This window comes from Pseudophryne corroboree, chromosome 12 (genome assembly GCF_028390025.1).
Source record: "Pseudophryne corroboree isolate aPseCor3 chromosome 12, aPseCor3.hap2, whole genome shotgun sequence".
In the NCBI taxonomy this organism is placed as follows: Eukaryota; Metazoa; Chordata; class Amphibia; order Anura; family Myobatrachidae; genus Pseudophryne; species Pseudophryne corroboree.
In genome coordinates this window covers 71,733,634-71,759,327 of record NC_086455.1, presented here as the reverse complement: position 1 = coordinate 71,759,327, position 25,694 = coordinate 71,733,634, and the positions used below count along the sequence as shown (strand labels likewise).

The 25,694-nt window shown below is 50.6% G+C and overlaps 2 protein-coding genes across 5 annotated transcripts in view; one reads left to right on the top strand and one right to left on the bottom strand.

The window, feature by feature from the left end:
• Window positions 1-9,562, bottom strand: part of LOC134980699 (acyl-coenzyme A thioesterase 1-like) — a 49,305-nt gene extending 39,743 nt beyond the window's left edge. The window contains exon 1 of the mRNA XM_063947628.1: window positions 9,015-9,562. Coding sequence (XP_063803698.1) covers window positions 9,015-9,525 — 511 coding nt within the window. The 5' untranslated portion in view covers window positions 9,526-9,562. The remainder of the gene's footprint in view (window positions 1-9,014) is intronic.
• The window catches only part of LOC134980700 (uncharacterized), a 151,562-nt gene that overhangs the window by 35,988 nt on the left and 89,880 nt on the right, over window positions 1-25,694 (top strand). For 2 of the 4 annotated variants that reach the window (XR_010190460.1, XM_063947631.1), the window contains exon 1: window positions 5,607-6,183. The exons of the other annotated variants lie outside the window; for them this stretch is intronic. Coding sequence is in view for 1 of the 2 variants with exons in the window: in XM_063947631.1 (XP_063803701.1) it covers window positions 6,079-6,183 (105 nt within the window). In the remaining variant the exon portion in view is untranslated. Of the gene's footprint in view, window positions 1-5,606; window positions 6,184-25,694 lie in introns of those variants that run through there. 4 annotated transcript variants of the gene reach the window in all.

Genomic DNA, 25,694 nt, shown 5'->3' with positions numbered 1-25,694 from the left:
CTGCACCCGGAATGACCATCTAAGGGGGCCTGCGCCGCATTCCGGCACACGGAATGGCTATCTACGTTGATCTGCTGCCCATTACGGCACCTGGAATGGCTGCGTAATGTGGTATGGGTGTTCTGCACCCTGTTGTGGTACCCAGTACGGCTATCTAAGGTGGACTGCACCCTGTTATGGCACCCGGAATGGATATCTAGAGTGATCTGCTGCCGGTTTCCGGCACCCGGAATTGCTGCGTAATGTGGTCTAGGTGTTCAGCACCCCGTTCCGGTAACCGACACAGCTATCTAATGTGGTCTGCACCCCGTTCCGGCACCCGGAATGGCTGCCTATGCTGGTCTGTCCCTGCTCCGTCACCAGGAATGCCTATCTATGTTAGTATGCGGCCCATTCCAGCACCTGGATTGGCTATCTACAGTAATCTCCTGCCCATTCCAACACCCCTTCTGACTGTGTTCTTCACCCCCTTTCGGGACGACAATCTATGGTGGTCTGCTGCCTGTTCAGGCACCCAGAGTGGCTATCAAAGGTGGCCTGCAGCCCGTTCCAGCACCCGTTCTGGCTGTGTAAGGCGGTCCTGGTGTTATGCACCTCCTTCCAGCACCCAGAACGACTATGTAAGGTGGTCTGCAGCCCATTCCGGCAACCAGAACTGCTATCTAAGGTGGACTGCGCCTCGTTCCAGGAACCGGAAATGGGTATCTAAGGTGGTTTGCATCCTATTCCATCTATGAGCCCTGTTCTGGCACCCGGAACAGGTGTCTAAGGTGGTCTGCGCCCTATTCCAGAACCCTGAAAGGCTCTCAAAGGTTGCCTGGGTGTCCTACACACCATTCCGGCACATGAAACAGCAATCTAATGTGGTCTGCATCCTGTTCCGGCACCCGGAACGGTTGTCTATGATGGTTTGAGCCCTGTTTCGGCACCCGGAACAGGTATCTATGGAGGTCTTCCCCCTATTCTGGCACCCTGGACAGCTATCTAAGGTTGTCTGGGTGTCCTGCACACCATTTCGGCACATGAAACGGCAATCTAATGTGGTCTGCATCCTGTTCCGGCACCCGGAACGGTTGTATAAGCTGGTCTGCGCCCTGTTCCAGCACCCGGAACAGGTATCTATGGTGGTCTGCCCCCTATTCTGGCACCCTGAACAGCTATCTAAGGTTGTCTGGGTGTCCTGCACACCATTTCGTCACATGAAACCGCTATCTAATGTGGTCTGCACCCTTTTCCGGCACCCGGAATGCTTGTCTATGATGGTTTGAGCCCTGTTCCAGCACCCGGAACAGGTATCTATGGTGGTCTGCCCCCTATTCTGGCACCCTGAATAGCTATCTAAGGTTGTCTGGGTGTCCTGCACACCATTTCGTCACATGAAACGGCTATCTAATGTGGTCTGCATCCTGTTTCGGCACCCGGAATGGTTGTATAAGCTGGTCTGCGCCCTGTTCCGGCACCCGGAACAGGTATCTATGGTGGTCTGCCCCCTATTCTGGCACCCTGAACAGCTATCTAAGGTTGTCTGGGTGTCCTGCACACCATTTCGGCACATGAAACCGCAAATCTAATGTGGTCTGCATCCTGTTCCGGCACCCGGAACGATTGCCTATGATGGTTTGAGCCCTTTTCCGGCAACCGGAACAGGTATCTAAGGTGGTCTGCACCCTATTCCGGCACCCCGAACAGCTATCTAAGGTTGTCTGGGTGTCCTGCACACCATTTCGGCACATGAAACGGCAATCTAATGTGGTCTGCATCCTGTTCCGGCACCCGCCACAGTTGTATAAGCTGGTCTGCGCCCTGTTCCGGCAACCGGAACAGGTAACTAAGGTGGTCTGCGCCCTCTTCTGGCAACCTGAACAGCTATCTAAAGTTGTCTGGGTGTCCTGCACACCATTCCGGCACCTGAAACAGCAATCTAAGGTGGTCTGCATCCTGTTCCGGCACCTGGAACGATTGTCTATGATGGTTTGAGCCCTGTTCCGGCACCCGGAACAGGTTTTTAAGGTGGTCTGCGCCCTATTCTGGCACCCTGAACAGCTATCTAAGGTTGTGTGGGGGTCGTGCACACCATTTCGGCACATGAAACGGCAATCTAATGTGGTCTGCATCCTGTTCCAGCACCCGGAACGGTTTTCTATGATGGTTTGAGCCCTTTTCCGGCGACCGGAACAGGTAACTAAGGTGGTCTGCGCCCTATTCTGGCAACCTGAACAGCTATCTAAGGTTGTCTGGGTGTCCTGCACACCATTCCGGCACCTGAAACAGCAATCTCATGTGGTCTGCATCCTGTTCCGGCACCCGGAACAGTTGTATAAGCTGCTCTGCGCCCTGTTCCGGCACCCGGAACAGGTTTTTAAGGTGGTCTGCGCCCTATTCTGGCACCCTGAACAGCTATCTAAGGTTGTGTGGGGGTCGTGCACACCATTTCGGCACATGAAACGGCAATCTAATGTGGTCTGCATCCTGTTCCAGCACCCGGAACGGTTTTCTATGATGGTTTGAGCCCTGTTCCGGCACCCGGAACAGGTTTTTAAGGTGGTCTGCGCCCTATTCTGGCACCCTGAACAGCTATCTAAGGTTGTCTGGGTGTCCTGCACACCATTCCGGCACCTGAAACAGCAATCTCATGTGGTCTGCATCCTGTTCCGGCACCCGGAACAGTTGTATAAGCTGCTCTGCGCCCTGTTCCGGCACCCGGAACAGGTATATATGGTGGTCTGCCCCCTATTCTGGCACCCTGAACAGCTATATAAGGTTGTCTGGGTGTCCTGCACACCATTCCGGCACATGAAACAGCTATCTAAGGTGGAATGCATCCTTTTCCGGCACCCAGAACAGTTGTATAAGCTGTTCTGCGCCCTGTTCCGGCAACCGGAACAGGTAACTAAGGTGGTCTGCGCCCTATTCCGGCAATCTAAACAGCTATCTAAGGTTGTCTGGGTGTCCTGCACACCATTCCGGCACCTGAAACAGTAATGTAAGGTGGTCTGCATCCTGTTCTATGATGGTTTGAGCCTTGTGTCGGCACCTGGAACAGGTATCTAAGGTGGTCTGCGCCCTATTCCGGTACCCTGAACAGCTATCTAAGGATGTCTGGGTGTCCTGCACACCATTTCGGCACATGAAACGGCAATCTAATGTGGTCTGCATCCTGTTCCGACACCCGGAATGGTTGTCTATGATGGTTTGAGCCCTGTTCCGGCACAGGTATCTACGGTGGTCTGCACCCTATTCCGGCACCCTGAACAGCTATCTAAGGTTGTCTGGGTGGTCTGCAACCTTAGATAGCTGTTCAGGGTGCCGGAATAGGGTGCAGACCACCGTAGATACCTGTGCCGGAACAGGGCTCAAACCATCGTAGACAACCATTCCGGGTGCCGGAACAGGATGCAGACCACATTAGATTGCCGACCAATCTAATATGGTCTGCATCCTGTTCCGGCACCCAGAACGGTTTTCTATGATGGTTTGAGCCCTTTTCCGGCAACCGGAACAGGTATCTAAGGTGGTCTGCACCCTATTCCGGCACCCCGAACAGCTATCTAAGGTTGTCTGGGTGTCCTGCACACCATTTCGGCACATGAAACGGCAATCTAATGTGGTCTGCATCCTGTTCCGGCACCCGACACAGTTGTATAAGCTGGTCTGCGCCTTTTTCCGGCAACCGGAACAGGTAACTAAGGTGGTCTGCGCCCTATTCTGGCAACCTGAACAGCTATCTAAGGGTGTCTGGGTGTCCTGCACACCATTCCGGCACATGAAACGGCAAATCTAATATGGTCTGCATCCTGTTCCGGCACCCGGAATGGTTTTCTATGATGGTTTGAGCCCTTTTCCGGCAACCGGAACAGGTATCTAAGGTGGTCTGCACCCTATTCCGGCACCCCGAACAGCTATCTAAGGTTGTCTGGGTGTCCTGCACACCATTTCGGCACATGAAACGGCAATCTAATGTGGTCTGCATCCTGTTCCGGCACCCGAACGATTGTCTATGATGGTTTGAGCGCTGTTCCGGCCCCCGGAACAGGTATCTATGGTGGTCTGCCCCCTATTCTAGCACCCTGAACAGCTATCTAAGGTTGTCTGGGTGTCCTGCACACCATTCCGGCACCTGAAACAGTAATCTAAGGTGGTCTGCATCCTGTTCCGGCACCTGGAACGGTTGTCTATGATGGTTTGAGCCCTGTTCCGGCAACCGGAACAGGTAACTAAGGTGGTCTGCGCCCTATTCTGGCACCCTGAACAGCTATCTAAGGATGTCTGGGTGTCCTGCACACCATTTCGGCACATGAAACGGCAATCTAATGTGGTCTGCATCCTGTTCCGGCACCCGGAACGGTTGTATAAGCTGGTCTGCGCCCTGTTCCGGCACCCGGAACAGGTAACTAAGGTGGTCTGCGCCCTATTCCGGCAACCTGAACAGCTATCTAAGGTTGTCTGGGTGTCCTACACACAATTCCGGCACCTGAAAAAGCAATCTAAGGTGGTCTGCATCCTGTTCCGGCACCCGGAACGGTTGTCTATGATGGTTTGAGTCCTGTTCCGGCACCCGGAACAGGTATCTAAGGTGGTCTGCGCCCTATTCTGGCACCCTGAACAGCTATCTAAGGATGTCTGGGTGTCCTGCACACCATTCTGGCACATGAAACAGCTATCTATGGTGGTCTGCATCGTGTTCCAGCTCCTGAGACAACTATCTAAGGTTATTTGGTTGTTCTGCAAACCATTCCGGCACCGGGAACAGGCATCGAAGATTGCCTGCATCCTGTTCCGGCACTCGAAACGACTTTCTAAAGTGGTCTGCATTCCATTCCATCTCCCGGATTAGCTATTTAAGGTTGTCTAAGTGTTCTGCACCCCGTTTCGGCACCCGGAACAGCAATCTAAAGTTATTTGGGTGTTCTGCACACCATTTCGGCACACTGAATGGCTCTCTAAGGTTGTTTGAGTGTTCTGCACCCCGTTCTGTTACCAGGAACAGGTATCTAAGCTGGTCTGTGTACTATTATGGCAGCTGTAACGACTATCTAAGGTGGCCTGCTTTCCATTCCATCTCCCGGAATAGCTATCTAAGGTTGTCTGAGTGTTCTGTACCCCATTCCGGCACCTGGAACAGGTATCTAAGGTTGACTGGGTGTTCTGCACACCATTCAGGCACTGGGAACAGCAATGTAAGGTGGACTGCGCCACGTTCCGGCACACGGAATGCCATCTACTGTGATCTGCTGCCTGGTCCGGCACCCGGAATGGCTGTGTAATGTGGTCTGCGTTTTATGCACCTACTTCAAGCACCCGGAACGGCTATCTAAGGTGGTCTGCGGCCCATTTTGTCAACCGGAACGGCCATCTACGGTGGTCCTTGCCCTATTCCGGCAACCGGAAAGTGCTCCCATTTTTCTGGGTTTTTTAATCATCCCCTCCTCTCCTGTCTGTGTTCTTTGGTTACAATGCCAACCCCTGTTCCCCTGCCACGGACCACTTGCCTTGATCTCTCAAAATATTGAAGCCTTCTGCCTTCTCCTGGCTCTTTTGTCTGGCAGCATTGCGTCTTCATTACAGCAGATGTGCAACGCTGCCGGAAGCCAAGAACCAGGCACGGATAGAAAGGGGGGCGATGGGGGAGGTCGCCCCCCCTAACACACTGCAGCTTTCAGTGTGATGAGATGAGATATAGACAGTGTCTCAGCAATCCCGCTCCCTCCTCCCAGCTTGTGTACTCCCTGCTGAGCAGAGGCTGCAGAGCTCTCACACGCAGCGTCTCTCCTCCTTCCCAATCACTCCTTTGGCTCATAGGGCAGGCAATAAAGATAAGTTTGTTGACTGTGGAGTGGGATTCTCACCCCAGTGTCTCCACACAGATGATCAAAGGAGATCCGTCCGGGAACTGGCTGCTTGTTGGAGGCGTGGCTAAAGTTACTTGACAGGCTAGTCGACAAATGAAAAACACTATAGTGTTGGGTGGGCTGAACATGTCTGTGTACAGTGTACACAGGAAGTGGAAGCAGGAAGGAGCTGTGCGTTCCATTTCTACTTTGATTCAACTTACCTTGGCTGCAGTGTGAGACCAGCCTGATGCTGCTGCCAGAGGGACAACGGCCAGCCTGCTGCTGTGGCCAGAGGACAAGGATCAACCTACTGCCTGCCAGCCAGAGACCTACCAGCAATCTGCAACTTAGTGTAAGTAAGTGCAGGTATGCTTCAGAGGTATAAAGGTGTGGGTATATTGCAGAGGTGTAAAGGTATGCAGGAACATAGCAGTGGTATACAGGTGTGTGGGTACATAGCAGGGGTATACAGGTGTGTGGGTATATACTGTAATGTGCGGGAATATAGCAGGGGTATACAGTAGTGTGGGTATATAGCAGGGGTATACAGGTGTGCAGGAACATAGAAGGGGTATATAGGTGTGTGGGTATATAGCAGGGGTATACAGGTGTGTGGGTATATAGCAGGGGTATACAGGTGTGTGGGTATATAGCAGGGGTATACAGGTGTGTGGGTATATAGCAGGGGTATTCAGATGTGCAGGTATATAGCAGCGGTATACAGGTGTGCGGGAACATAGCAGGGATATACAGGTGTGCGGGTATATAGCAGGGGTATACAGGTGTGTGGGTATATAGCAGGGGTATACAGGTGTGTGGGTAGAGAGAGAAGAGATTTGTTTTTTCCCCATAGACCCATTTATGTGAAATGCCAGTGGGTCTGCTAAAAAACAGATTCTCCTCTTACAAGACCCATGGGCAGTTTTTATGTTGCCTGCATTCAATTGGGGTATCTGATTTCAGGACATTACTTACTGTATTTCACTACTGTTCATTTCTTACTTTACTGGAAAACCTATACTACTCGTACAAGCACGTCAGATATATTAAAAAATTATTTAAAATGCCAGTGAGTGTGACCTTTATTTTCCACCACATTTAGTTCTCATAATTAGTGGCATTAACATAGAAATACATGACTATTAATGAATTTTTTTAGGCACTAAAATAAAAAATAGATTTTGACCCATTGTTTATAGGGTCACCAGACCATATTGCTGCTGCTAGCAATGCTAGAATAAAACATTGTTTCCCGTGCACACTTTAGTAGCAATTACAATCCAAACCCATTGTCTTGCTGTGTACATGTCTGTAATAGGCGGGTGTCTCTATCCGCTTATACCCAGCTAGGTTGATCTCTTTTGTGTTGTGATCTCCAAACAGCAGCAGCACAGATGGTGTAATGGTAGCATTACTACTTTTGGCTCACTGACACTTAGCTAAGGCGGTGGATTTTACTGGGGGGGCTCCAGTCCTGGAGCCCATAGAGAAAATCTGCCACTGGATGGGACCCAAGTCTAAACACAGATTGCATTTATGTTTTATATACACCTTATACACACAGTGGGTTATTCAGAGATGGACGCAGATCGCTGCATACGCAGCAAGATCTGCATTCATCTCCTCACATGCTGGGGGCCGCCCATCACAGGGCAAGGTCGTTAAGCATGCGTAACACCGTCTCATGATGTGTCTGCAATTAAGGTTGACCCCTGCCAGCGCAGTCAGGATGGGAGAGGGAAGGAGTCGGGAATGGAAAGGGGAGGAGTCATTATTGGAGATGGGAGGAGTCATGATTGGAGAGGGGAGGAGTCATGACTGGAGATGGGAGGAGTCACAACCAAACAGTACACCGCCCCCCCTAAAGGAAAAGTCTAGATCCGTCCCTGCCAAGAACCAACGCTGCTATCTCAGTGCATATTTCTGCCAGGGCAACGGCAATCCGCCACTGGCTGGAATGTGGGACATGCAGAGGGGACTATGTGGCCGGCGCCCAGCTCCGACCATATAAGCAAGCTCGCCGACTGACTCCCCCGGAACATACACCGATCGCCCCACCCTTATTACACCTCTATTTGCTGTGGGGGCTATTCAGAGCTGTTTGTAGAAATTTTTCACTCGCAGTAAAATCTGCGACCATAGACTCACATGACGGTGGCCGCCCAGCATGTGTGGTGCCAAACTGCGATGCGTTCGCAATTTAATTGTGAACACATCGATTAGAGGTTGACCTCTGCTTGCGCAGCCTGGCTGCGTAGACAGGGGCACCGCCGCCATGTTTCCATATGCAGGAAATGTAGGCGACATCATAGACTTGCCCCCAAAACGTCCATGACACACCTGCGTTTCCCGATGTCCTCTCCCCCAATGCTGTGTTGCAGTCCTACGCCCTTCAATCACCTAGTAATCGCATCCTTCTGGGATGCAATCGCATGATGAAGAGTCGCCCACGCGCATTATGGCCACCAGGCGTGCGCAAACCCTATGGACGCGGCTGCTGCATGCGAACGCAGAGGCTGTGTCCATCTCTGAGTAAGGGCCAGTGATCAGACATAGCTGCACAGGGAGGGCGGGCAGCAGAAGCCTCATCTAGGTGACCCCTGTGCAGCTATAATTGAAGTAAAAAATATATATGTGCCTGTGTGGCCCCCTCCCACACCTTCAATTGGCAATTAATTATTTATTATATATAATGCCTTATTGTATACATGCCTCCCCTGTATATATGTATGCAGTACAGCACCAGCATCTCCCTGTGCTGCTCCCCCCTCCCTCTGTCCGGGCACAGCAGCAGCAGCAGCAGCAGCAGCGGGGCAGGAGGCTGTTATGTCTCCCCGCACACAGTAGCGCACGGACCTGTCCGCCCGTCCGCTGTGTGTGCAGGGCTGACAGTCTCACGGATCTCACGGAAGCAACAGCCGCAGCTTCGTGAGGGGAGCCGGCTCCAAGCTCTCGCTCCCCTTCTCCCCGCTGACTGCCTGTTAGGTACACGCCCCCCGCACGGACACGCGCTTACAAAGCTCCTCAGCGGCAGGGGTCGCTGCAGGGAGCAGGTCTCGTCCGGCGTTCCGGAATTTGGTCCGGTCCGGCTTTCACCGATACCCGTCACATGGCGGGTGCGTTTCCACTTTCAAGTTTCTGTCATGTGCGGAGCTGCTGTTGCCCATCTCGACTCATACTCACCGGGAGGGAGGAACAGGTTGCCCCGCACTCTGCCCTGTCGCACATGGACCCGGGTAACCCCTTCACCCATGAAGCTCCTCTCCTGGGTGGCTGACGCTAGGAGAGGCCCGGGCTCCCCGTGGCCCCGGTGCAGGGAGAAGCGCAGCTGGAACGGAGTTTTCATCTCTCTCTTCAGCAATCTCCTGTAGGCAGTGCGGGGTTCCAACGACCACAGGGGCCCCTCGGGCTCTATGCCGGTGAAGCTCCCGCCCTCCAGAGCCTGGCTGCGGGTAAGGTCCAGTTCCCCGCTGCTGCCAACCCTGTAGCGGGCGAGGGAAGTGAACATCTCCCCTCCGTCATCGGCCAGAGCTGTGTGCACGGTGACGTCCTGCCCGGGGCTCAGACCGGACGCCCGGAGCCTCAGGGGGGCATCAAAGAGGCAGCGGTCCGGGGAGAGCTGCAGGGAGACTGAGGACATGGAGCGGCAGCAGCGGTACACACACAGCTTAGAGGCAGCCGGTGCCCTGATCATTGGTAACCCGGATCTACACTGCTGCTGCTGGAGGGGTTCAAAGTCCTAATGTGTCAGTGCCAGCTGCAGTGCCTCTGCTCTCACTCACCCGATTGTTATGCATTAAGGTTGGTAGAGGCAGAGGGCAATAAATTTGTAGGGGTCACTATACCATCCAGACAGTGGCGGAACTAGCGAGCGGTGGGCCCAGGTGCGACAAAATGCTTTGGGCCCCCCATCCCATCCGAGTCCACCCCCTCACCCCTGGAGAGGATCTGGTGAGGGGGACCTGCTCAGGGCCAGAGAAATGGATACCTAGCAACAGTGCCGTAACATGACATTTTAGCACTGTGTGCAAGAAACGGCATCGGAGCCCCACCCCTGCATGCAAAACGGGCAGTGCGCGCCGTAGGCGCGCGCAAAAATACATAGTGGCGTGGCTTCATGGGGAAGGGGTGTGGCCACAAAATAATACCAATTCATAAAACGGTGCACAGTAGTCTCCATTATTCAAATTACGCCGCACAGTAGCACCACTACACCAGGTAGAGACTCTTTTACACCTTACGGCGGACAGATTCCCCTTTTTACACATTATGGCAGACAGCGTCCCCTTTTTACACATTACGGCAGACAGCGTCCCCCTTTTTACACATAACGGCAGACAGCGTCCCCCTTTTTACACATAACGGCAGACAGCGTGCCCTTTTTACACATAGCGGCAGACAGCGTGCCAATTTTACACAACGGCAGACAGCGTGCCATTTTTACACAACGGCAGACAGCGTGCCCTTGTTACACATTACGGCAGACAGCATCCCCCTTTTCTCTAACGTCCTAAGTGGATGCTGGGGACTCCGTCAGGACCATGGGGAATAGCGGCTCCGCAGGAGACAGGGCACAAAAAGTAAAAGCTTTTGGACCTAGGTGGTGTGCACTGGCTCCTCCCCCTATGACCCTCCTCCAAGCCTCAGTTAGATCTTTGTGCCCGGCCGAGAAGGGTGCAATCTAGGTGGCTCTCCTGAGCTGCTTAGAAGTAAAAGTATACTTAGGTTTTTTTTATTTTCAGTGAGTCCTGCTGGCAACAGGCTCACTGCAGCGTGGGACTAAGGGGAGAAGAAGCGAACTCACCTGCGTGCAGAGTGGATTAGGCTTCTTGGCTACTGGACATTAGCTCCAGAGGGACGATCACAGGCCCAGCCATGGATGGGTCCCGGAGCCGCGCCGCCGGCCCCGTTACAGATGCTGAAGCAAGAAGAGGTCCATAAATCGGCGGCAGAAGACTTTCCTGTCTTCATAAGGTAGCACACAGCACTGCAGCTGTGCGCCATTGCTCTCAGCACACTTCACACTTCGGTCACTGAGGGTGCAGGGCGCTGGGGGGGGGGGGGGGCGCCCTGGGAAGCAATGAATTTACCTTATTTGGCAAAAAATACATCACATATAGCTCCTGGGCTATATGGATGTATTTAACCCCTGCCAGTTTTCCAGAAAAAAGCGGGAGAAGAGCCCGCCGAGAAGGGGGCGGGGCCTATCTCCTCAGCACACAGCGCCATTTTTCCCACACAGCTCCGCTGGTAGGAAGGCTCCCAGAATCTCCCCTGCATCCTGCACTACAGAAACAGGGTAAAAAAGAGAGGGGGGCACTTATTTGGCAAAATAACAGATATAAGCAGCTATAAGGGATAGACACTTATTGTAAGGTTGTCCCTATACATATATAGCGCTCTGGTGTGTGCTGGCAAACTCTCCCTCTGTCTCCCCAAGGGGCTAAGTGGGGTCCTGTCCTCTATCAGAGCATTCCCTGTGTGTGTGCTGGGTGTTGGTACGTGTGTGTCGACATGTATGAGGAGGAAAATGATGTGGAGGCGGAGCAATTGCCTATAATGGTGATGTCACCCCCTAGGGAGTCGACACCTGAATGGATGGCCGTAATTAAGGAATTACGTGACAGTGTCGGCACGTTACAAAAAACTGTTGACGACATGAGACAGCCGGCAGCTCAGTTAGTGCCTGTCCAGGCGTCTCAAACACCGTCAGGGGCTATAAAACGCCCGTTACCTCAGTGGGTCGACACGGACCCAGACACAGACACTGACTCCAGTGTCGACGGTGAAGAAACAAACGTATTTTCCAGTAGGGCCACACGTTACATGATCACGGCAATGAAGGAGGTTTTGCACATCTCTGATACTGCAAGTACCACGAAAAGGGGTATTATGTGGGGTGTGAAAAAACTACCCGTAGTTTTTCCTGAATCAGAGGAATTGAATGAAGTGTGTGATGAAGCGTGGGTTACCCCCGACAAAAAACTGCTAATTTCTAAAAAAATTATTGGCACTATATCCCTTCCCACCAGAGGTTAGGGCTCGTTGGGAAACACCCCCTAGGGTAGATAAGGCGCTCACACGCTTATCAAAACAAGTGGCGTTACCGTCTCCAGAAACGGCCGCCCTTAAGGAGCCAGCAGATAGGAGGCTGGAAAATATCCTTAGAAGTATATACACACATACTGGTGTTATACTGCGACCAGCAATCGCCTCAGCCTGGATGTGCAGTGCTGGGGTGGCGTGGTCGGACTCCCTGACTGAGAATATTGATACCCTGGATAGGGACAGTATTTTATTGACTATTGAGCAATTAAAAGATGCATTTTTATATATGCGAGATGCACAGAGAGATATTTGCACTCTGGCATCAAGAGTAAGTGCGCTGTCCATTTCTGCCAGAAGAGGGTTATGGACGCGACAGTGGTCAGGTGATGCGGATTCAAAACGGCACATGGAGGTATTGCCGTATAAAGGGGAGGAGTTATTTGGGGTCGGTCTATCAGACCTGGTAACCACGGCAACGGCTGGGAAATCCACATTTTTACCTCAAGTCACCTCTCAACAGAAAAAGACACCGTCTTTTCAGCATCAGTCCTTTCGTTCCCATAAAGGCATGCGGACAAAAGGACAGTCATATCTGCCCCGGGGTAGAGGAAGGGGAAAAAGACTGCAGCAGACAGCTTCTTCCCAAGAACAGAAGCCCTCTTCCGCTTCTGCCAAGTCCTCAGCATGACGCTGGGTCCTTACAAGCAGACTCAGGTACGGTGGGAGGTCGTCTCAGAAATTTCAGCGCGCAGTGGGCTCACTCGCAAGTGAACCCCTGGATCCTGCAAGTAGTATCTCAGGGGTACAAATTGGAATTCGAGACGTCTCCCCCTCGCCGGTTCCTGAAGTCTGCTTTACCAATAGCTCCCTCCGACAGGGAGGCGGTATTGGGAGCCATTCACAAGCTGTACTCCCAACAGGTGATAATAAAAGTACCCCTCCTACAACAAGGGAAGGGATATTACTCCACACTGTTTGTGGTACCGAAACCAGACGGTTCGGTGAGACCGATTTTAAATCTAAAATCTTTGAACACTTATATCAAAAGGTTCAAATTCAAGATGGAATCACTCAGAGCAGTGATAGCGAACCTGGAAGAAGGGGACTATATGGTGTCTCTGGACATCAAGGATGCCTATCTCCATGTCCCGATTTGCCCTTCTCACCAAGGGTATCTCAGGTTCGTGATACAGAACTGTCATTATCAGTTTCAGACGCTGCCGTTTGGATTGTCCACGGCAACCCGGGTCTTTACCAAGGTAATGGCCGAAATGATGATTCTTCTTCGAAGAAAAGGCGTATTAATTATCCCTTACTTGGACGATCTCCTAATAAGGGCAAGGTCCAGAGAACAGTTAGAAGTCGGAGTAGCACTATCTCAAGAAGTACTACAACAGCACGGGTGGATTTTAAATATTCCAAAATCGCAGCTGATTCCGACGACACGTCTGCTGTTCCTAGGGATGATTCTGGACACAGTCCAGAAAAAGGTGTTTCTCCCGGAGGAGAAAGCCAGGGAGTTATCCGAGCTAGTCAGAAACCTCCTAAAACCAGGAAAGGTGTCAGTGCATCAATGCACAAGGGTCCTGGGAAAAATGGTGGCTTCTTACGAAGCGATTCCATTCGGCAGATTCCACGCAAGAATTTTTCAGTGGGATCTGCTGGACAAATGGTCCGGATCGCATCTTCAGATGCATCAGAAAATAACCCTGTCTCCAAGGACAAGGGTATCTCTTCTGTGGTGGCTGCAAAGTGCTCATCTCCTAGAGGGCCGCAGATTCGGCATTCAGGACTGGATCCTGGTGACCACGGATGCCAGCCTGAGAGGCTGGGGAGCAGTCACACAAGGAAGAAACTTCCAGGGAGTGTGGTCAAGCCTGGAGACTTCACTTCACATAAATATACTGGAACTAAGGGCAATTTACAATGCTCTAAGCCTAGCAAAGCCTCTGCTTCAGGGTCAGCCGGTGTTGATCCAGTCGGACAACATCACAGCAGTCGCCCACATAAACAGGCAGGGCGGCACAAGAAGCAGGAGGGCAATGACAGAAGCTGCAAGGATTCTGCAATGGGCGGAAAATCATGTGATAGCACTGTCAGCAGTGTTCATTCCGGGAGTGGACAACTGGGAAGCAGACTTCCTCAGCAGACACGACCTACACCCGGGGGATTGGGGACTTCATCCGGAAGTCTTCCTCATGATTGTGAACCGTTGGGAAAAACCAAAGGTGGACATGATGGCGTCACGCCTCAACAAAAAACTAGACAGGTATTGCGCCAGGTCAAGAGACCCGCAGGCAATAGCTGTGGACGTTCTGGTAACACCTTGGGTGTTCCAGTCGGTGTATGTGTTCCCTCCTCTGCCTCTCTTACCCAAGGTACTGAGAATTATAAGACGGAGAGGAGTAAGAACTATACTAGTGGCTCCGGATTGGCCAAGAAGGACTTGGTACCCGGAACTTCAAGAGATGCTCACAGAGGACCCGTGGCCTCTGCCGCTAAGAAGGGACCTGCTTCAGCAGGGACCCTGTCTGTTCCAAGACTTACCGCGGCTGCGTTTGACGGCATGGCGGTTGAACGCCGGATTCTGAAGGAAAAAGGCATTCCAGATGAAGTTATTCCTACCCTGATTAAAGCTAGGAAGGATGTAACCGCACAGCATTATCACCGTATTTGGCGAAAATATGTTGCGTGGTGCGAGACCAAGAAGGCCCCGACAGAGGAATTTCAACTAGGTCGTTTCCTACATTTCCTGCAAACAGGACTGTCCATGGGCCTAAAGTTAGGGTCCATTAAGGTTCATATTTCGGCCTTGTCGATTTTCTTTCAGAGAGAATTGGCTTCATTTCCTGAAGTTCAGACTTTTGTAAAAGGGGTACTGCATATACAGCCTCCCTTTGTGCCCCCAGTGGCACCTTGGGATCTCAATGTAGTTTTGGGATTCCTAAAATCACATTGGTTTGAGCCACTTGCCACGGTGGAATTAAAATATCTCACATGGAAAGTGGTAATGTTGTTGGCCCTGGCTTCTGCCAGGCGAGTATCTGAATTGGCGGCTTTATCCTATAAAAGCCCTTACCTGATATTTCATTCGGATAGGGCGGAATTGAGGACTCGTCCTCAATTTCTTCCTAAGGTGGTTTTAGCGTTTCACCTAAACCAACCTATTGTGGTGCCTGCGGCTACTAGGGACTTGGAGGACTCCAAGTTGCTGGACGTAGTCAGGGCCCTGAAAATATATGTTTCCAGGACGGCTGGAGTCAGGAAATCTGACTCGCTGTTTATCCTGTATGCACCCAACAAGCTGGGTGCTCCTGCTTCTAAGCAGACTATTGCGCGTTGGATTTGTAGTACAATTCAGCTTGCACATTCTGTGGCAGGCCTGCCACAGCCAAAATCTGTAAAAGCCCATTCCACAAGGAAAGTGGGCTCATCTTGGGCGGCTGCCCGAGGGGTCTCGGCTTTACAACTTTGCCGAGCAGCTACTTGGTCAGGGGCAAACACGTTTGCTAAATTCTACAAATTTGATACCCTGGCTGAGGAGGACCTGGGGTTCTCTCATTCGGTGCTGCAGAGTCATCCGCACTCTCCCGCCCGTTTGGGAGCTTTGGTATAATCCCCATGGTCCTGACGGAGTCCCCAGCATCCACTTAGGACGTTAGAGAAAATAAGATTTTACTCACCGATAAATCTATTTCTCGTAGTCCTTAGTGGATGCTGGGCGCCCATCCCAAGTGCGGATTGTCTGCAATACTTGTACATAGTTATTGTTAACAAAATCGGGTTTTTGTTGTAGTGAGCCATCTTTTCAGAGGCTCCTCTGTTATCATACTGTTAACTGGGTTCAGATCACAAGTTGTACGGTGTGATTGGTGTGGCTGGTATGAGTCTTACCCGGGATTCAAAATCCTTCCTTATTGTGTACGCTCGTCCGGGCACAGTATCCTAACTGAGGCTTGGAGGAGGGTCATAGGGGGAGGAGCCAGTGCACACCACCTAGGTCCAAAAGCTGTTACTTTTTGTGCCCTGTCTCCTGCGGAGCTGCTATTCCCCATGGTCCTGACGGAGTCCCCAGCATCCACTACGGACTACGAGAAATAGATTTATCGGTGAGTAAAATCTTATTTTTACACATTGCGGCAGGCAGATTCCCCCTTTTTACACATTGCGGCAGGCAGATTCCCCCGTTTCTCTGACGTCCTAGTGGATGCTGGGGACTCCGTAAGGACCATGGGGAATAGCAGGCTCCGCAGGAGACTGGGCACTCTAAAGAAAGATTTAGTACTATCTGGTGTGCACTGGCTCCTCCCTCTATGCCCCTCCTCCAGACCTTAGTTAGAATCTGTGCCCGGACAGAGCTGGGTGCTTTTAGTGAGCTCTCCTGAGCTTGCTAATTAGAAAGTATTTTAGTTAGGTTTTTTATTTTCAGAGAGCTTCTGCTGGCAACAGACTCTGCTACGAGGGACTGAGGGGAGAGAAGCAAACCTACTAACTGCGGCTAGGTTGCGCTTCTTAGGCTACTGGACACCATTAGCTCCAGAGGGATCGAACACAGGACCTGACCTTGTCGTCCGTTCCCGGAGCCGCGCCGCCATCCCCCTCGCAGAGCCAGAAGGCAGAAGCGGAGAAGACATCGAAATCGGCGTCAGAAGACTCCTGTCTTCACATGAGGTAGCGCACAGCACTGCAGCTGTGCGCCATTGCGCCCACACTAACCCACACACTCTGGTAACTGTAGGGCGCAGGGGGGGGTACCCTGGGCAGCAATTGTTACCTCCTGGCGAATGCTGTATATAGACAGTGGCACACTGTTATATGTATGAGCCCCCGCCATTTATTTTACAAGAAATCGCGGGACAGAAGCCCGCCGCTGAGGGGGGCGGGGCCTTCTTCCTCAGCACTCACCAGCGCCATTTTCCTTCCACAGCTCCGCTGAGAGGAAGCTCCCCAGGCTCTCCCCTGCAGAATCACGGTAGAAGGGTAAAAAATAGAGGGGGGGCACATAAATTTAGGCGCATTAATCATAATACAGCAGCTACTGGGTAAACACTAAGTTACTGTGTAATCCCTGGGTTATATAGCGCTGGGGTGTGTGCTGGCATACTCTCTCTCTGTCTCTCCAAAAGGCCTTGTGGGGGTCCTGTCCTCATTTAGAGCTTCCCCTGTGTGTGTGTGTGTCGGTACGCGTGTGTCGACATGTTTGACGAAGAGGGCTATGTGGAGGCAGAGCAAGTGCAGTTGACTGACGTGTTGCCGCCGACGGTGCCGACACCTGATTGGATGGATATGTGGAAGGTGTTAAATGATAATGTAAACTCCTTACATAAGGTTGGATAAAGCGGATACCTCGGGCCAGTCAGGGTCTCAACCCATGCCTGATCCTACAGCGCAGAGGCCCTCAGGGTCTCAAAAGCGCCCACTATCCAAAATGGTTGACACAGATGTCGACACGGAATCTGACTCCAGTGTCGACGACGATGATGCAAAATTGCAACCAAAAATGACAAAAGCTATACGTTACATGATTATAGCGATGAAGGATGTTTTACACATATCAGAGGTAAACCCTGTCCCTGACAAGAGGGTTTATATGTATGGGGAGAAAAAGCAAGAGGTGACATTTCCTCCTTCACATGAGTTAAATGAGTTATGTGAAAGAGCGTGGGATTCCCCAGATAAGAAAGTCCTGATTTCCAAAAGGTTACTTATGGCGTACCCTTTCCCGCCAGAGGACAGTGTGCGCTGGGAATCCTCCCCTAGGGTAGATAAAGCTCTGACACGCTTATCTAAGAAGGTGGCCCTGCCGTCGCAGGATACGGCCACCCTAAAGGATCCTGCAGATAGAAAGCAGGAAAGTATCCTGAAATCTGTTTATACACATTCAGGGACTCTACTGAGGCCGGCAATTGCGTCGGCGTGGATGTGTAGTGCTGTAGCAGCGTGGACAGATAATCTGTCTGAGGAAATGGATACCTTAGACAGGGATACCATTATGCTGACCCTGGGGCATATAAAAGACACTGTCCTATATATGAGGGATGCCCAGAGGGACATTTGCCTACTGGGCTCTAGAATTAATGCAATGTCAATTTCTGCCAGGAGGGTCCTGTGGACTCGGCAGTGGACAGGTGATGCCGACTCCAAAAAACACATGGAGGTGTTACCTTACAAGGGTGAGGAATTGTTTGGGGACGGTCTCTCGGACCTGGTTTCCACAGCTACTGCTGGGAAGTCAAACTTTTTGCCATATATTCCCTCATCACCGAAGAAAGCACCGTATTACCAAATGCAGTCCTTTCGCGCACAAAGAAGCAAGAAGGTCAGAGGTGCTTCCTTTCTTGCTAGAGGCAGGGGCAGAGGAAAAAAGCTGCACCTTACAGCTAGTTCCCAGGAACAGAAGTCCTCCCCGGCTTCCACTAAATCCACCGCATGACGCTGGGGCTCCACGGGTGGAGCCAGGAGCGGTGGGGGCGTGTCTCCGACATTTCAGCCACCAGTGGGTTCACTCACAGGTGGATCCCTGGGCTATACAGATTGTGTCTCAGGGATTCAAGCTGGAATTCGAGGTGATGCCCCCTCAACGTTACCTAAAATCGTCCCTGCCAGCTTCCCCCATAGAAAGGGAAGTAGTGGTAGCGGCAATTCACAAGCTATTTCTCCAGCAGGTGGTGGTAAAGGTTCCCCTTCTTCAACAGGGGAAGGGATACTATTCCACAATGTTTGTGGTACCGAAACCGGACGGTTCGGTCAGACCTATATTAAATTTAAAGTCCCTGAACATTTATCTGAAAAGATTCAAGTTCAAAATGGAATCGCTCAGAGCGGTCATTGTAAGCCTGGAAGAGGGGGATTTTATGGTGTCTCTGGACATCAAGGATGCTTACTTCCATGTCCCCATTTATCCGCCTCATCAGGAGTACCTCAGATTTGTGGTACAGGACTGTCATTACCAATTCCAGACGTTGCAGTTTGGGCTCTCCACGGCACCGAGAATATTTACCAAGGTAATGGCAGAAATTATGGTGATCCTGAGAAAGCAAGGAGTCACAGTTATCCCATACTTGGACGATCTCCTCATAAAGGCGAGGTCGAGGGAGCAGTTGCAGATCAGCGTAGCGCACTCACAGGAAGTGTTGCAACAGCATGGCTGGATTCTGAATATCCCAAAGTCGCAGCTGATTCTTACGACGCGTCTGCCCTTTCTGGGCATAATTCTGGACACAGACCAGAAGAAGGTGTTTCTTCCGACGGAGAAGGCTCAAGAGCTTGTGACTCTAGTCAGAGACCTCTTAAAACCGAAACAGGTGTCGGTGCATCACTGCACGCGAGTCCTGGGAAAGATGGTGGCATCGTACGAAGCCATTCCCTTCGGCAGGTTCCATGCGAGGATCTTTCAATGGGATCTGTTGGACAAATGGTTCGGATCGCATCTTCAGATGCATCGGCTGATCACCCTGTCCCCCAGGGCTAGGGTGTCTCTTCTGTGGTGGCTACAGAGTGCTCACCTTCTCGAGGGCCGCAGATTCGGCATACAGGACTGAGTCCTGGTGACCACGGATGCGATCTAAAAGAGGGGGAAGAGGAGAATGACCATAAGACGGTCATCCGCCAAAGAAGGCTTACTTTGTGGCGCACTCTTTTGTAATTGTTAGTCAAATTTGTAATGATTATGAAATTAAAATATAACATTTATTGAATATATTTTAAAATAGTGTGGTCAAAATAAGACATAAACAACATAAATCGGTCAATATTGACCTTCAGTAATTCAAAGAGTTCACTGTATACAAATAAAAATAGTACCCTTGGCTAAAGTTCACTATGATATATATGAAGTTTCTAATGAAAATTTCTTTGGATCATTGCCAAGCTTTCTACCGAAACAATAAATTTTTGTAGAACAAAAGTGAAAATATAATTGGAATAATTTAGTCGGGTAGTGAAGACTCTAAGAGATCTCTCCAAACAAATAATTGGATCTCATATTGACAACATGTACCCGATTAGCGGTAATAACTCACTCAGCTAGTGCACCTCCCTTTTGATTTAATGAACATGAAATAGCGTCCTCTAAGAGGGCAAGGGTGGTGGGCAATGATCAAATCACAATAGGTGACAATTGTCAACACACCTGAAGGTATTGGAATCTCTAGATGAGCCTACATTCATCTCTGTTAATTTCTTACGTTAATCAATGTATCAAAAATAAAATGTAAAAAGGGTATACAGGTGAGAGATTCTCCCAATGATAATAACTCCTTCTCTCCCAGTGTCACAGCCTGTGTGTTATATATCTCTGTTTAGGCCAGGTAAAAAGAGTACAATGTATTCAAAGACATAGCCAAAATCAATAGTCCATACCACATATGTTATGGTGATGTGAGATTAAACCTGGACATACATCCCAGATACATGTCATAATCATCATCTCATTAGCATATATTTATACGTTAGTCAGGCTGATAAATACAATAATTGCAAGAAATCATCACCTGAATAAATTCTTGAAATACTGGGCTAAAATATCATTGATTCATTCAGAGATTAGGAGAACATGTATCAAGGTAATGCATGATTTAATAAAGAGATAGATGGCTGTAAAACATATAGAGGTGCCAATGAGGGAAGGTAAATGTGTCCCAGCACCAATAGGTCAGTTCCCCTTTCTGCTGTCGTCCCATGTGCAGTATTGCAGTGAATGTGGACGATGAGAGTTTGGGTCACACCTGATGTCGGGGCAGAAGGAAGAAGTGCGAGTTGCTTCTGCTGTCCCCAAACTGGATTCCCCTCCTCTGTTGTGTCGCCACAGTGCAGAGGCAGCAGGAGACCTGATGTGGATGAGAGAGCCGCTCTGAGGTATCGAGAGAGCGGGTGTATGTCACCATTCATGTGTGCACGCTGAGTGCCAAGAGCCGCTTCACGTGACCAGACGCCGGGTCGAGTTGAGGATTCCACACCCCCGGAAACTGTGTACGTCTAGTATGCCGATGACGTACGTTTCACAACAGGCTTGTTCACATCGGTATCTGACAGATCTCTCTGTCAGAGCTGTTTAAGTAGCAATCTTGTTATGGGCGTGATTTCCAATTATATATGCTGGTTAGATTATTTAGAGCAGTAAAGGGACCATAGGTAATGTATACTACGGACTAATTTAGTAACCTTATAGAGAATGGACAGCATATCGTAAATTGCAGTACTTTGTAATTCAAGATAGATTGGTAATGGCATACCGGAGTTAAAGTAATAAAATTCAGAAATAAGTAACAATCATGCACCAGGATAGTCCTATTATTTAATTAGCGTGTGGTTTGATCGATTTTCCTAGGTATAGGATGCGAGTTCAGTCTAAACATAACTAATACCTCATAATGGATATACCTTCCATTAATAACCATATCTAAACACTTATTTTTCGGGAGAAAGAGGAAAAGGAGGGGGAGAAAAAAGGGGAAGGAAGGAAAAGGAGAGAATTAGATCCAGACTCTCTAAAGATGCGAGCCTCCGAGGGTGGGGGGCAGTCACTCAGGGAAGAAACTTCCAAGGGTTGTGGTCAAGTCAGGAGACTTGTCTGCACATGAATATGGCCCTTAGTTCCAGGATATTTAACGCCCTGAGTCAAGCGGAGCCCTTGCTTCGCAACCAACCGGTGCTGATTCAGTCAGACATCATCACCGCGGTGGCTCATGTAAACCGCCAGGGCGGCACAAGAAGCAGAGTCGCGATGGCGGAGGCCACCAGGATTCTTCGGTGGGCGGAGAATCACGTACAAGCACTGTCAGCAGTGTTCATTCCGGGGGTGGACAACTGGGAAGCAGACTTCCTCAGCAGGCACGACCTACACCCGGGAGAGTGGGGACTTCATCACAAAGTCTTCATTCAGATTACAAATCGATGGGAACTCCCACAGGTAGACATGATGGCGTCCCGCCTCAACAAAAAGCTGCAACGGTATTGCGCCAGGTCAAGAGACCCTCAGGCGATAGCTGTGGACGCCCTGGTAACACCGTGGGTGTTCCAGTCGGTCTATGTGTTCCCTCCTCTTCCTCTCATACCCAAGGTACTGAGAATCGTAAGAAGAAGAGGTGTGAGAACAATACTCATTGTTCCGGATTGGCCAAGAAGACCTTGGTACCCGGAATTGCAAGAAATGCTCACAGAGGACCCATGGCCTCTGCCTCTCAGACAGGACCTGTTGCAACAGGGGCCCTGCCTGTTCCAAGACTTACCGCGGCTGCGTTTGACGGCATGGCAGTTGAACGCCGGATCCTAGCGGAAAAAGGCATTCCGGAGGAAGTTATTCCTACGCTGATAAATGCTAGGAAGGACGTGACAGCAAAGCATTATCACCGCATATGGCGAAAATATGTTGCTTGGTGTGAGGCCAGGAAGGCCCCTACAGAGGAATTCCAACTGGGCAGATTTCTGCACTTTCTACAGTCTGGAGTGACTATGGGCTTGAAGTTGGGATCCATAAAGGTCCAGATTTCGGCCCTATCCATTTTCTTTCAAAAGGAACTGGCGTCTCTTCCTGAAGTTCAGACGTTTGTTAAGGGAGTGCTGCATATTCAGCCCCCTTTTGTGCCACCAGTGGCACCTTGGGATCTCAACGTGGTGTTGGGTTTCCTGAAATCCCACTGGTTTGAACCACTTAAGACCGTGGAGCTAAAGTATCTCACGTGGAAGGTGGTCATGCTATTGGCATTAGCTTCGGCAAGGCATGTGTCAGAATTGGCGGCTTTGTCATGTAAAAGCCCCTATCTGGTTTTTCATATGGACAGGGCAGAATTGCGGACTCGTCCCCAATTTCTGCCAAAGGTGGTGTCCTCTTTTCATTTGAACCAACCTATTGTAGTGCCTGCGGCTACTCGTGACTTGGAGGATTCCAGGTTACTAGATGTAGTCAGGGCTTTGAAGATTTATGTAGCCCGAACGGCTGGAGTCTGGAAAACTGACTCGCTGTTTATCCTATATGCCCCCAACAAGTTGGGTGCTCCTGCTTCAAAGCAAACCGTTGCCCGCTGGATCTGTAACACGATTCAGCAGGCTCATTCTGCGGCTGGATTGCCGCATCCAAAATCAGTGAAAGCCCATTCCACAAGGAAGGTGGGCTCTTCTTGGGCGGCTGCCCGAGGGGTCTCGGCATTACAGCTTTGCCGAGCTGCTACTTGGTCGGGTTCAAACACATTTGCAAAATTCTACAAGTTTGATGCCCTGGCTAAGGAGGACCTTGAGTTTGACCATTCGGTGCTGCAGAGTCATCCGCACTCTCCCGCCCGTTTGGGAGCTTTGGTATAATCCCCATGGTCCTTACGGAGTCCCCAGCATCCACTAGGACGTCAGAGAAAATAAGATTTTACTCACCGGTAAATCTATTTCTCGTAGTCCGTAGTGGATGCTGGGCGCCCGTCCCAAGTGCGGACTTTCTGCAATACGTGTACATAGTTATTGCTTAATAATGGGTTATGTTATGTTGGCATCCATTGTTGATGCCCTGTTGTTGTTCATACTGTTGACTGGATAAGTGTATCACAAGTTATACGGTGTGATTGGTGTGGCTGGTATGAGTCTTACCCGAGATTCCAAAATCCTTTCCTTATAATGTCTGCTCTTCCGGGCACAGTTTCCTTAACTGAGGTCTGTTGGAGGGGTATAGAGGGAGGAGCCAGTGCACACCAGATGTAGTACCTAATCTTTTCTTTAAAGAAGTGCCCAGTCTCCTGCGGAGCCTGCTATTCCCCATGGTCCTTACGGAGTCCCCAGCATCCACTACGGACTACGAGAAATAGATTTACCGGTGAGTAAAATCTTATTTCTCTGACGTCCTAGTGGATGCTGGGTACTCCATAAGGACCATGGAATAGACGGGCTCCGCAGGAGACTGGGCACTTCTTTAAAGAAAAGATTAGGTACTACATCTGGTGTGCACTGGCTCCTCCCTCTATGCCCCTCCTCCAGACCTCAGTTAGAATCTGTGCCCGGCCTGAGCTGGATGCACTTAGTGGGCTCTCCTGAGTTCACTATAAAGAAAAGTATTTGTTAGGTTTTTTATTTTCAGTGAGATCTGCTGGCAACAGACTCACTGCTACGTGGGACTTAGGGGAGAGAAGCAAACCTACCTGCTTGCAGCTAGCTTGTGCTTCTAAGGCTACTGGACACCATTAGCTCCAGAGGGATCGAACACAGGGCCCGACCTCGATCGTCCGTTCCCAGAGCCGCTCCGCCGTCCCCCTTGCAGAGCCAGAAGACGGAAGAAACCGGAGAAAATCGGCGGCTGAAGACTCCGGTCTTCAATAAGGTAGTGCACAGCACTGCAGCTGCAGCCATTGCTCCCACAGCACACCACACGCTCCAGTCACTGGTGGGTGCAGGGCGCTGGGGGGGCGGGGGGGGGGGGGCGCCCTGGGCTGCAATTAGTATACCTTTTGGCACAAAAAAGCACATAATGCAGTGTATAACACTGTATATGTGCAAAAACCCCCGCCATTAACATTATAAAAAGCGGGAGAAGCCCGCCGCTGAAGGGGCGGGGCTATCTTCCTCAGCACAGCCAGCGCCATTTTCTCTTAACAGCTCCGCTGGAAGGACGCTCCCCAGGCTCTCCCCTGCAGTATACACTACAGAAAGGGTAAAAAAGAGAGGGGGGGCACATAAATTTAGGCGCAAATTGTGATATAAGCAGCTATAGGGGGAAAATTCACTTTGTGTATAGTGTATATCCCTCTGTTATATAGCGCTCTGGTGTGTGCTGGCATACTCTCTCTCTGTCTCCCCAAAGGACTTTGTGGGGTCCTGTCCTCAGTCAGAGCATTCCCTGTGTGTGTGTGCGGTGTGTCGGTACGGCTGTGTCGACATGTTTGATGAGGATGCTTACGTGGAGGCGGAGCAGGTGCCGATAAGTGTGATGTCGCCCCCTGCGGGGCCGACACCTGAGTGGATGGATATGTGGAAGGTATTAACCGACAGTGTCAACTCCTTGCATAAAAGGTTCGATGACGCAGCTTTGGGACAGCCGGCATCTCAGCCCGCGCCTGCCCAGGCATCTCAGAGGCCATCAGGGGCTCAAAAACGCCCGCTACCTCAGATGGCACACACAGATGTCGACACGGAGTCTGACTCCAGTGTCGACGAGGATGAGACAAATGTACAATCCACTAGGGCCATCCGATGCATGATTACGGCAATGAAAAATGTGTTGCACATTTCTGACATTAACCCGGTTACCACAAAAAAGGGTATTATGTTTGGGGAGAAAAAGCAGCCAGTGACTTTTCCCCCATCTGATGAGTTAAATGAATTGTGTGAAGAAGCGTGGGGTTCCCCAGATAAGAAACTAGTAATTTCTAAGCCGTTACTAATGGCGTACCCTTTCCCGCCAACGGATAGGTTACGCTGGGAGACATCCCCTAAGGTGGACAAGGCACTCACACGCTTATCAAAAAAGGTGGCACTGCCTTCTCAGGATACGGCCGCCTTAAAGGAGCCTGCAGATAGTAAGCAGGAGGCTATCCTGAAGTCTGTGTATACACACTCAGGTACTATACTGAGACCTGCTATTGCTTCAGCATGGATGTGTAGTGCTGCAGCAGCGTGGTCTGATTCCCTGTCTGATAACATTGATTCCCTTGACAGGGACACTATATTGCTAACCATAGAGCATATTAAAGACGTAGTCTTATATATGAGAGATGCACAGAGGGACATTTGCCGGCTGGCATCTAGAATTAATGCAATGTCCATTTCTGCCCGGAGAGTATTATGGACTCGGCAGTGGACAGGTGATGCTGATTCTAAAAGGCACATGGAAATTTTGCC